Consider the following 12168-nt stretch of genomic DNA (forward strand, 5'->3'; position numbering starts at 1 on the left):
ATGTGTGGCCTCAGGTAAGGCAGGCTTCCTGGTGGAGGGCACCGGAATGCAGCTGTGAGCTGTCAGCAGGCAGTGCTTCTAGCAGATTCTACAGGCTGAAGGGGAGTGGCAATGGCCCACCACGGAGTCCACTAGGATGGGGCTGGTGAGAGTTCTCAGGGACTCAGTGCACGTCACAGCGTCTTGAGATAGGGTGTGTATATATTTAAACATATTTATTTGCCTTGTGTCTTGCTTGAAACATGAGGGATCTTTGTTGAATGATGCGAGGCTCTGGCTCTCTAGTTGTGGTCTGCAGGCTTGGTTACCCCGAGGCATGTGGTACCTTCCACCTGAGTCGCCTGCACTGCAAGGCAGATTCTTAACCATTGGCCAACCAGGGAAGTCCCTTGGGATAGTATATTTATATGTCTGCCTGAGACTGGGACCTAGAAAACCTTATGACATGATTTGTTGTCTCTGCATTACCCAGGAAAAACATGGTACACAGCAGGCACCTAATAAATGTTGAATTTAGTGAAGGAGCGAAAGTTACTTGTTTTACCTGGTAATTGCAATGGGCAGGGAATTTAATGTGTCCTGCTCTCCTTTGAAAATGGGTTTTAAAATATCTTATTTTTATTTCGTCCCATTCTGGAGAGGCTTAAGGGACTTGGGCTCTAGAGTATAAAAGGAGGATGCATTCTGGGCAAAGCAGGGAGCCAGAAAGTGTACCTGGTGAAATGATGATAAATAGGAGCAGAGAAACACGTGCTGAGAATCACACTGCCTAGAAACACTGGGCAGGAACGGCCGAATGCTCTCTGAGCAGTTTTCCCTCCCCAGCCATTCTGTCGTCATAGACGCAGGGGTTGGCATTCAGGGCAAGCTTTTGTTTAGCTGCCTCTGCTTCCAGCTGGACTCCCCACCAGGGTCAGGTAAGAAAAAGAGTTGAAAGGCGGCAACATCAACAGGAAATAAAACATTTTTATTGAATATCCGTGTAATATGTTAAGTCATTTTTAACAACAATCAGAAAACTACTGTGGAATTCACTACACGAAATGAAACAAAATTTAAACCACCTCATCAAAAATGAAGGTAAAATACAGCTAAAGTAGTTGGCTCGTGGGCCACGAGCCATATGGCAGAAGAAAACACCCCAACATTTCTACAAGATACAGAGAAAATCCACACAGAGAAGCACTCAAGCAGGCAGTAAATATACACAAAGGCAACTAGGATCGTTCTAGAGCATCAGATTCTAATACTTTACACAGCTTTGTCAGAAGGGTACGTGTGGCTTATTGGAGGATGAATCTCGGTCTTGAAGCAGGTTCGGTCACTGACTTGTGACAGGTGGTGTAGTACCAGCTGATTCTATGGTGACAATATCCCATGTCTGGCAGTGGTGCAAGAGAACGCATTAGTCGTGCTTTAATGCAAGAAATGATTTGTACTTGGCAACTCGAACCTGCTTGTTTCAAAATGTTTGTTTCGGTGCAAACAACTTAAAGCTGAATACAGTGACCTCAAATGTCAATTTCTGATATTCAAGGAACTTAAAAAAGTCAGTCAACTCCATTGCTTTGGTAGGGTCTTATCTTTTAAATCGGAAGGAGTCTCATTTGAATCTTTTTTTAAAAGCAGGTGTTTAATCTGACATCAGGACTTGTGCATTTTCTACTGTCTACTTTTTGGAAAAAAGTGTGGAGCGTCCACAGAACGGGGAGGTCTTATTCTCCCTTCATCCTTCAGGTCTATCCCAGTCCCGAGGAGTCTGCTACAACTGGGCTGAAAGGCCAAAGGGCTGGCCTCTGCTTTGATAAGGAAAGAACTAGACAGGAATTCTAGTTTTCTCAGGAAACAGCCAGCCCTACGATTGACGCTTCCCGTTAGGCTTTTTTGAATTCTCTTTGAGGTTTTAAGAACCGTGGCACGAAATCCAAAAGCCTGAACGTGAGGCTAATGCTTAGCTTCCTTCCATTTTGTTTTGGTATTTTTGAAGACAGACTTCCCCTTCAGAGCATTCCTACGCTCTCTGGCCTAGGAGTGAGAAGGAACCACAGAGGTTGGTGGGAGCAAAGGCTAGATACAGTGTGAGATCAGAGGCTGCCCTTCGGCGAAGTGGTGGTCTGCTGCAGTGGGGATAAATATGGTATATTGCACAGTGCTTGACAAAATGCTGTGTGATCCACCTCGTGCTTTCTATCGTTCTTATCCTATGCATAGCTTTTCAGTGCTGAGTTGGTCCTTTGTAATGAGAACTGTTTGTGCTACACACACCTTGGGCAGTGGAGTAGGAGGGAATGGCAGTATTGTTACAATATCACTAAGGAATAGATTGAGTGCTATCCACTGAGGAAACTACGTTACGTGTCTAAGCACACACGGCAGTCACAGTGTTACACAGAGCAGTCCTTTAAGACTCTTATGGAATGACTAGTAGCTTCATAATAGTGCCATTTACTACATAATAACATTGAAAACATTTAAAAACTCCTAAATCAAGCATCTAGTATACATAAGAGGTTGCTTCAGTTTTCTAGAACTTATTCTTGGTTGTGTTTCACCTTTTTTTTTTAAATTTTAAAGGACAAATTAAAACTTATTTACGTAAAAAGAGCATATAAAAAGATCACTAGCTAACTGTCTGTTTTGGCTTTAATGGAGGTGCATTCAGAACTATGGCTAGTTATTTCCTTCCTCTTTTGATGGGATTACAATACTGTCTGTTTACCACCAAGTAATTTTGTGTCCTAAGCACAGATTGCTGTGTTAAAAATATTCTGCATTCCTTCTAATCCAGTATAATAAAATGTTCTGTTATGAAGTCTGATGTGCAAACCTTTGGAATCATGGTAGGTGTGACAGCTGGGACAGAGTTCACCGGGTGCACAGGGTGTATGAAGCTGAGAACGGAGAGCTACCTTTCTTCTTGAATAGTCAGGCAACATTTCGAAATGCCGACTTCTTCTCTCCTCTGCTGCTTTCCCACCCCTCCCATCCCCAGACAAATGCGGGTGTGTACACACACACACACACACACACAAACACACGCACACACGGAACACCATCATGTCGGTACTCTATGTGCAGTAACATGGAATCACTGACCACTGGTCAGTTGCTTCTGCGAATGTCAGAGTGAAGCTCTGACTTGAGCTCTGTAGATGTGCACAGACGGATGCTATTCTGTTTGTGCCTGTGCTTCCTGGAGGTCAGGCTGGATGCTGCTCAGATCATGCTAATTTGCCTGTGAAGAAATTCTACAAAATTGGATTCACCCACCAAATTTGTGGTGCAAGCGTATCTTGGTGCTCACATGATTCAATAGAAAGCTCAGGTTTAAGTTGTCCTTTAAGGTGTCAGCTTCACCACACTAGTGCCTTACAAGTTGAGATTGCCGGGATGCAGATGATACTCTATTTACCGTATAATATATTATCAGCTCTCCTATATCTCAGTCAATGTACATAGTTTAAAATAGAACATCTTATTAAAAACATCTAGATATACACAGATTAGGAAACGCTTACAACATACAAATACACAAACTAGAAATAAATCTTTAGCATACTGGTATATACAACGGTGTGATACAATAAAGAATTTCCGTCATGCTCTATCTACACATCATATTGCTTAAAAGAAGAGAAGATTTGGAGGGCAGTGGGATGATGAAGGGCTTTGGGGCTCTCTACATTTAAATTTGTGCAAATTAAAACAGGGTTTGAAGTACCACTGAATTGTGTTAGGAATGCATGGCTGGAAAAATGAAAGGACCCATATTACTGAGGTATTTACAGATACTGGCTAAAGAGCACTATGTGGGCAAACACAGAAAGGCTTCTTCCCTTACTTCTTGACTGCCAGCATGGCGTCAACCTCCTCCTCCACCTGCAGGGTGTGCCACTGGGCGATGGGGCGCCGGGGGTTGGCCAGCATGTCTGACCAGTGTCGCAGCTCCGCCCCAGTGCTGTTGTAGCCCACGAACACTTTGCCGATGGCATCGTTCTTGCCAATCTTGTCATAGTCCAAAACAGTTACCACCACTTGCACTTTCTGAGAGAGGACACAAAATAAACATTAATCACCCAGCTCTAGAGATACAGTCCTACCACCAAGCTTCCTTGAGATCCAAGCAATTGGGAGATAAGAGCCAATCTGCAAGCACCAGGACGAGGCTGAAAACAACTTGGAGCATAATACAAGTCCCATCCGTCTTGTCATTATTACATCATCATCATCTTCAGCATTTTCAGAATACTTAATAAATGTTCGTTTTGGCACAGTTCTAAGACTTTCATGTGAACTGCTGAGTTACATTAGATCCTGTTAACTGCTGTCATACAGATAAGATGCTAAAGCTCAGAGGAGTTAAATCACCTGCCTCAAGTCATGTAAGAAATGAGTGGTTTGGTTTCCGGGGTTCGTCTTGTAAAATACCATGCCACGCCGCCCATGTCAACTTGTGTTCACTGTTAAATCCATTTGTTTCTATTGTTTTATCAATAAAATTTCTGACGTTAGTACTCAGATCATTTTTTTGGAGGGGGCGGTTACAGTTTTCAAAGCAACCATATACTGCAATCCTATTTCAGGTGGGAAGAGCCAGCATAGTTTTATTTAAAACTACTGTAGAATTCCAGCTAATCAATGATTATTGTGAGTATGAAGTGTCACAACAGAGTAAAAGTCTTCAATAAGTAGTAATTAACTAAAGATATTTTTTTCTCATTCATAAATTCTCTCAATAAAAACAGAGTAACTGTGTATCCAGCATTGACATCAAATGGAAATAACCCTTTAGGCTGACAAGATTTACTCCAGTGATTCCATTAGGTTGTGAGGGTTTATTTTATTTTTTCCAAGCTTTAAACTTATTATTTTGTACTGGGGTATAGCCAATTAACAATACTGTGATAGTTTCAGGTGAACAGCAGAGGGACTCGGCCATACATATACACGTATCCATTCTCCTCTAAACCCCCCTCCCATCCAGGCTGGTACATAACATTGAGCAGAGCTCCATGTGCTGTACAGTGGGATGCCCTTGTTGGTTATCCATTTTGAATATGGCTGTATGTTCATGACCTTCCTAAAGTCCCTAATTATCCCTTTCCCCTGGAAACCCTAAGTTTGTTTTATAAGTCTGTTTCTTTCTGTTTGGCAAGTTCGTTTGTATCATTTCTTTTTAGATTCCACATAGAAGGGATGTCATATGATATTTCTCCTTTTCTGTGTGACTTACTTTATTCAGCATGACACTCTAGGTCCCGCCGTGTTATTGCAAATGGCATTATTTCGTTCTTTTTAAATGGCATTATTTCCTTCTTTTTAATGGCTGAAAAATATTGTGATGGTGTATTTAATGCCTTACTTTTTTGAACTGGTGAAAGAAAATCTATGCCAGTTTGACATGAAAGAAACATTTTCTAAAAGTACATTTTAGTTCTTTCTAGGTAACTGATTTGCTTAGTCAAAATAGGAAACAGTTCCAATCTAGAAACCAAGGGAAAAGATAAAGGACAAATTTAGAGTAAAGTGGAATTTATAACATTTGGTGGCCAGAGTCAAAAGAAGCAGAAAATGTAACGATGGAAGCCAGGGCCAGATGAAGAGCCTGCCTAGCTGCGGCCCTTTACTGCTCTGTTGTCTGAGGATTGCATTCTGTACGAACGTCCTGAGAGAGGCGCCCACACAAAGCTTCAGATCAGAGAAAAAAGATCATTTCTGAAAGTGGAATTGAGAATGTAGAATGTAGCACATGGGCAGTAGAGGAAGTAAATTTCCCCTTTTGTGCAGCCGTGGATTGATTCCATTATCAAGAGAATGACCTATTTGCTGGATGGCATTCGGGACCAAGAACAGCATCACGGTGGTTCTGTGTACTTTTCCCAAGCGAATTTATCCGGATGCCATTTTTCTGCAGCAAATGGGGGCAGAGACACTAGGGGCATTGTGGACAAAGGGAACTAGGGTTTTGGAGGTTGGAGTGAATAGTTGGAGTGAGTTTTGGTTGTTTCACCTAGGAACATATTGATTAGTAGCAACCAGGACAAAATATCCTTATAAGGGACTTGAGTCAGTTTTTCCAGCTGTGTATGTAGTATATAAATTTTTGAGGAGTGGAGGGGTGGTTTACTGCATTTTCTTGTGATTTGGGGGAATCAGTATATTTTGTTTCTTTCATGTTTCATGTGGATAGGGGCAGAAAGACACTCTTATAACCTCAGGATAAATGAAACCTAAGTCCCTATCACAGCATGTTAAATGCTCAGTTATTTTCTCTTGGGAAGTACAAAGTTTAGGTAAGCAGCCTCTTGGGGGAAAAAAGAGAAAAAAGAGCAAATTGACTCACAGAACAGAGAAGACAGGATACAGTCAAAGGCGTGCTCATTATTTTCATGCCTCATGGACTCTGTATCAGGCTCTCTCTGTCCTGACAAAAAATGTTATCTTCTCTGAAAGGCTGCCTCAGAAACCCAGCACACATCTTGTTTCTAATGTGCTTCATTTTTCAATACATTTGCATTTGCTGAAATTTATAGTTGAAAAGGGACATGTATTTTTTCTTTTAATGTATAGAAGTATAGCTCAGAGGAATAGATTTACAATAGGATTTTTTTATTTCAATGTCCTGCCTTAAATAGTTTTGTGGAATTAAAGTACAAAATGCCAAGAGGTGTTAATTTCCATAGGACTAATGTCTCAGAACTAAAAAAAAAAAAAAAAAAGAGAGTTCATCAAGTAAATACTGTAAAATAAATTGCCAGAGAAATTTTGGATGTCTTAATTTGCCAGTGGGTCCAGAGCAGTGAGCTCACTGGTTCAGACTAGTGAACAAGTGACTGGGGACAGGAATCTTCTGCAATGTCATTTACTTGTAGAAGAGCTATGGAAAGTAAATAAGTGTGTACAATCTGCTGACATGTGGAAATATATGTAAGAAAGGTTATATAAAAACTGTGAACTGATGTGAGGATGGTGGGATTACTGGCAGTTAAAAAACTGGCCTATATTATACAGTAGCTACTAGCCACAGGTGCTTGCTTAGTCACTTCAGTTGTGTCCGACTCTCTGCAACCCTAGGGACCGTGGCCTACCAGGCTCCTCTGTCCATGGGATTCTCCAGGCAAGAACACCGGAGTGGGTTGCTGTTTCCTACCCCACAGGTAGCTATTTAAATTTAAATAAATTAAAATTGAAGTCCCCTGTTACACTAGTGGCTAAGGTGCTCATGGCCAACCTATGGCTGTTGGCTACCATACTGGACAACACCGATATTCCTATCCTTGCAGAGTTCTGTTGGACCATGCTGATTTACATAGTGCTTTAACCTTACTGTTAGATCCATTTTCTAATAAAATGCTAATTAAAAAAAAAGATAATATTAGTATTGTGAATAATAATGATGGGAACCATTTCCTGGGTGTTCAAATGTGCTTAATTAACACTGTTCCAGATGCTTTTACATGCATAATCTCGCTTTGACATGGGTTCTGTTATTATTCCTGTTTTCCATATGAGCCTCAGTTTCCCTTTTTTAAAAATTATTTCTTTATTGGCTGTGCTGAGTCCTTGCTGCTGCGTGCTGGCTTTCTCTAGTTCTGGCAAGTGGGGGCTACCGTCTGGTTGTGGTGCGAGGGCTTCTTTTTGCCGTGGCTTCTCTTGTCATGGAGAATGGACTCAACAGTGTGGCTTCAGTAGTGCAGCTTAGGGGCTTAGTTGCCCCATGGCATGTAGAATCATCCTGCACCAGGGATCGAACCTGTGTCCCCTGCATTGGCAGTTGGATTCTTACCCACTGGACCACCAGGGAAGTCCCCAGTTTCCTTATACATATATAAAACTGGGGTAATAATGGTGCCTCTTTCACAGCATAAGGATCAAATGAGCTTACGCAGGTAAAGTGCATAAGTATGTACCTTGGGCCTACGTACAAATAAGTATACAATAAATGTAGCTATTATATTAAGTTTCTTCATGGAATAAAAGTGTGATTCATTCTTATAGTACTGTATTTTAAGAATGGATTAAAAGTAAAAATATGCAACTGAAGACTATTTGCTGACTTTTGTGATTCTGAACCTGTAGAAGGTTCCATGCTGTAGTTTTAATGCCCACCCTTCATCTTTCCTTCAAGTCATGAGCAAATTTCCATAGGACTGAAAAGATAGACCCACATCAAATATTTTATAAAGTTTAAAAATAGTGTTGGTTTAATCAATTTGACTCTCTGCCACCCATTAAAGGTTAGTAAAAATAGTGTATAATTAGTGGATGTGAACTTTGGCTCCAATAGCCTAACTATGGACTATGAGGTAAGAAAACCTAAACATATTTAAGAATTGCTACTGTGAAGAAGGCTGAGCCCCAAAGAATTAATGCTTTTGAACTGTGGTGTTGGAGAAGACTCTTGAGAGTCCCTTGGACTGCAAGGAGATCCAACCAGTCCATTCTGAAGGAGATCAACCCTGGGATTTCTTTGGAGGGAATGATGCTAAAGCTGAAGCTCCAGTACTTTGGCCACCTCATGCGAAGAGTTGACTCATTGGAAAGACTCTGATGCTGGGAGGGATTGGGGGCAGGAGGAGAAGGGGACGACCGAGGATGAGATGGCTGGATGGCATCACGGACTCGATGGACGTGAGTCTGAGTGAACTCCGGGAGTTGGTGATGGACAGGGAGGCCTGGCGTGCTGCGATTCATGGGGTCGCAGAGTCGGACACGACTGAGCGGCTGAACTGAACTGAAGTAATAAGTGAAAGTGAAAGTTGCCCAGTTGTGTCCGACTCTTTGTAACCCCATGGACTATGCAGTCCATGGAATTCTCCAGGCCAGGATACTGGAGCAGGTAGCCTTTCCCTTCTCCAGGGGATCTTCCCAACCCAAGGATCGAACCCAGGTCTCCAGCACTGCAGGCAGGTTCTTTAACCAGCTGAGCCGCAAGGGAAGCCGTAAGTAGTAAGATCATGTGCCGTCTCTGTGGTTACATGTAGGTCCTATTTTGAACCTATTAACTGCAGGGTCTTTTAATAGAGTACTTTCAATCATAATAAATATTATCTAGCAAACTAAGGTACCATCTTTACAAAAATAACCATCCATTCCAACTCAGAAACAGGAATCTGAATTTAAACAATTAAAAATACAACTTGGCCTAATTTTTCTACTGGTAAAAGATTAAATTATGCTGCATATCTAGCATCAACCAAGATATTTCTTTTCTCACTTAAAAAATTTTTTTTGCTACAAAGAGGTGATAATGAGAAATACTGTGGCTTGAGAGTCAAAAGTTAAAGCTCATTTTTTTCTTGACCTTTTAACTTTTGTGGATGTACTTTTTGAATTAGCAGAGTTGTTCTGTTGATGTTCTTTTTCCTACTTTATTTCTGCTCACCAGAATGCCGGCTGCTTTTGCTGATGAAGCAGCGTATCCTATGCTGTATATTTTATCATTTCCCTCTTCATGTAGCTTGAGCATCAAATGTGCGTGGAATAAGGATGGCAGTTCAAGTAGAGACATGTGCACTGAAAGCTTACAAGATCTGTGTGTTTAATTTATGTGGTCTGAAGAAATGAAATCGAATGGGAAGAAAAAATATGTTTTACATTACCTGGATTTGCTCAAAGGGTACTTCAAAGCTGAATGACTCATTGTAGTAGGGGTTAAGTGTATTCTTTTTAATTGTTGTCTTTTTCTTCTTCAGCCTCTTGCCATTCTGCATCAGATGAATCTTCACATAAGGATCTGAAAAATAGAAACAAAAACTTTAGGAGATTAGAGACACATATTTTAGATTATAATTGAGTTTATAAAAAGTAAGTATTTCATATAGGAAAGTAATTGTGTAGCATATATTTAGTATTTTTAAAAATTTCAAGTGTTTCTTGTTGAAAGATTTTAAGTAACCTATGGGCCATGTTTTTTTGGTCATGATATCTCAGTGTTTATAGTTGGGTTTAGGAGATGAGAGCAGTGGTGTGCTGGCAAACCTCCTTTTTGGGAAAAAAAATCTTGACATAGCATTTTCTAATGTCCATGGTATAAATATTCTCAGCATGACTAATTTCAAGCTAACTGTTTAACAATTGGCTTGGTAAATTCCTGAAAATTTAGCAGTTGGCTCTCGTAAGCTGGCAAGAAACTGGCTGCAGGATACCACTGCATGGAATAGAACTCTTGACAGAGAGGACAGAGGAGCCATTTTGTTCTTTCACTTACTCATTTGCTAAAACAATAATAGCCCTAGGGATATAGCTGTAAACAAACCAGACCATCCCTGTTTTCAGGACGAACTTCAGACTTGTGGCAGAAATAGACAATGAACTTGAAGAGAAATACATGTGAAATTATAACTTGAGAAGAGTGCTCTGGAAGAGAAGAGCAGATAGATGTATGATAGAGACTCCCAGGGTGGCATGGTGAGTATAAGGGAGGAATGGAATCATATAGTTAGATCACTTAGGTAAGACCTTTCTGCAGAGGGAACACTGAAAGTGAGATGTGAATACTGAAGGGTGAGAAGAGGCTATGTGTCTGAGTGTGTATGTGTGTGTGTGTATGTGAGAGAGAGATATCCAGAATCTGTGCCAGAACATTTCTAGGTAGAAAAGAGCTTCAAGGGTTCAAGGAAAAGCAAATAAGCTGGTAGCACCCCCAAAAGTAATGAGAAAAGGGGCAGGGGAAAGATTTCCTTACCAGTTTCCCAAGTCTCATTGCTAGGTAAGACAATGGAGGGATAAGATGGTTTGCATTACTAACAGATGAATGACCTCCCTACAGCTTATCAAGAACCAATGCCCAACTTTGATAGTAAAATCTACTGTTTCCTGAAACATTTTTCCATCTGATAGGCAATGCATGTTCATTATAGAAAAATATCAGGGGGCAATGATAAACAAAAAGAGGAAGAAATTTTAAATCATCCATGATTTTACTCCCCTGCCATGCTTTCCAAAATTTCTTTCCTTTCTTTCAGAACATGGAGAGCTGTAAAAAAAACTTTACGGATAATCTAGTCTAATGCCCATATACTTTTAGAATGTACAGCTGCAGACCAGAGAAGGTGGTTTTGATACCCTTCTTCCAATCCTCCAGTAGAATATAACTTCTGAAGTACAGAAAATTTGTCTGCCATACTCACTAATTGAATTTACTAAACAGTACCCAGAAGTATTCAATTTTTATTGAATAAATAAGTGGAACTTATTAAGGGCCTAATAATCTGGGTCTCCTTACCTTCACTTCTCTGTCTTCTTCCCATTGCCCCAAATCCCAGATTACTTAAACATGTGTAGTCTATGTTTTTTGTTTTTAATGTTACATCCAGTCAAGGGGCTTGCAATTAAGATTTTAATCAAAATGAAGAATATCTTAAAAAGCCAGACCAAGCAAGTGTGTCAACTAAGTAGTTGGGTCAGTTAAACATGTACGCTGTGAATACTTGCCAATGAAGAGGAAAACGAGAAAAGCCTGCTGCTCTCAGGCAACGCTGAGTTTTGGCACAGAGGCCTGGCTTGCCTACCGAGCTCCCCGTCTCCTCCATCGCAGCCCCTTACACTGTATAAGGGTGGTCAAGCCTCCACTTGCGCCTTGGCACTGACAAAATACCGCAGTATTGAACACTCCCAAATCAGCACTGGTGGCTCCTATGTTCACGTGTGGAAACTCCACCAACCTAAGGCACGGGCCCTTGCAAGACAAGCATGGTTTATTCCTTTAACGCAGTAAATGACAAGAAAATTCCTTGTGCATCTGCCTTTTGAGCAAGCAAATTAAAAACCAAGATCCTTTCAGATTTCAACATGATCTCTGATGTGACCAACGCCTGCAGGAGAACAAGGTGACTCAGAAAAACTGATTAGCTAGACTCTCACTGACTGAGGGGGCCAGGTGTGAGCTAACAACCGAGTAACAGGAAGGAGTCATTTGTCTGAAGGTGTGGGGGCAGCTTGAGCCAGCCAGAAGGAACCGTACATGCAGAGCCCTAAGGCTCTTTCCTCCTGTTTGTGAATCAAGAAGGCAAGGGGGAGAGAGGTGGGTGGTGAGGTCAGGGAGGTAACACTGTCAAAAGCAGAATCTGCCAGTTCCCACCCCAATTCAGAGGTACTCTATAATTTCATGACCCCTGCAGAGGGCTGGAACAGGAGCAGGTTTGGGACCGTATGAATGGGCAGAGG

The 12168-nt window shown here is 41.2% G+C and overlaps 1 protein-coding gene across 2 annotated transcripts in view; it reads right to left on the minus strand.

Annotated features, from left to right (window-relative positions):
- Nucleotides 1-946: 946 nt before the first annotated feature.
- The window catches only part of SYT1 (synaptotagmin 1), a 230019-nt gene continuing 218797 nt past the window's right edge, over nt 947-12168 (minus strand). For both annotated transcript variants that reach the window (XM_040234516.1, XM_040234515.1), the window contains exons 7-8: nt 9603-9736; nt 947-4044 (exon numbers count right to left, since the gene is read on the minus strand). In XM_040234516.1, coding sequence (XP_040090450.1) covers nt 3838-4044; nt 9603-9736 — 341 coding nt within the window. In that variant the 3' untranslated portion in view covers nt 947-3837. The remainder of the gene's footprint in view (nt 4045-9602; nt 9737-12168) is intronic.

Source organism: Oryx dammah, unplaced genomic scaffold, assembly GCF_014754425.2.
Source record: "Oryx dammah isolate SB20612 unplaced genomic scaffold, SCBI_Odam_1.1 HiC_scaffold_29, whole genome shotgun sequence".
Taxonomy (NCBI): Eukaryota; Metazoa; Chordata; class Mammalia; order Artiodactyla; family Bovidae; genus Oryx; species Oryx dammah.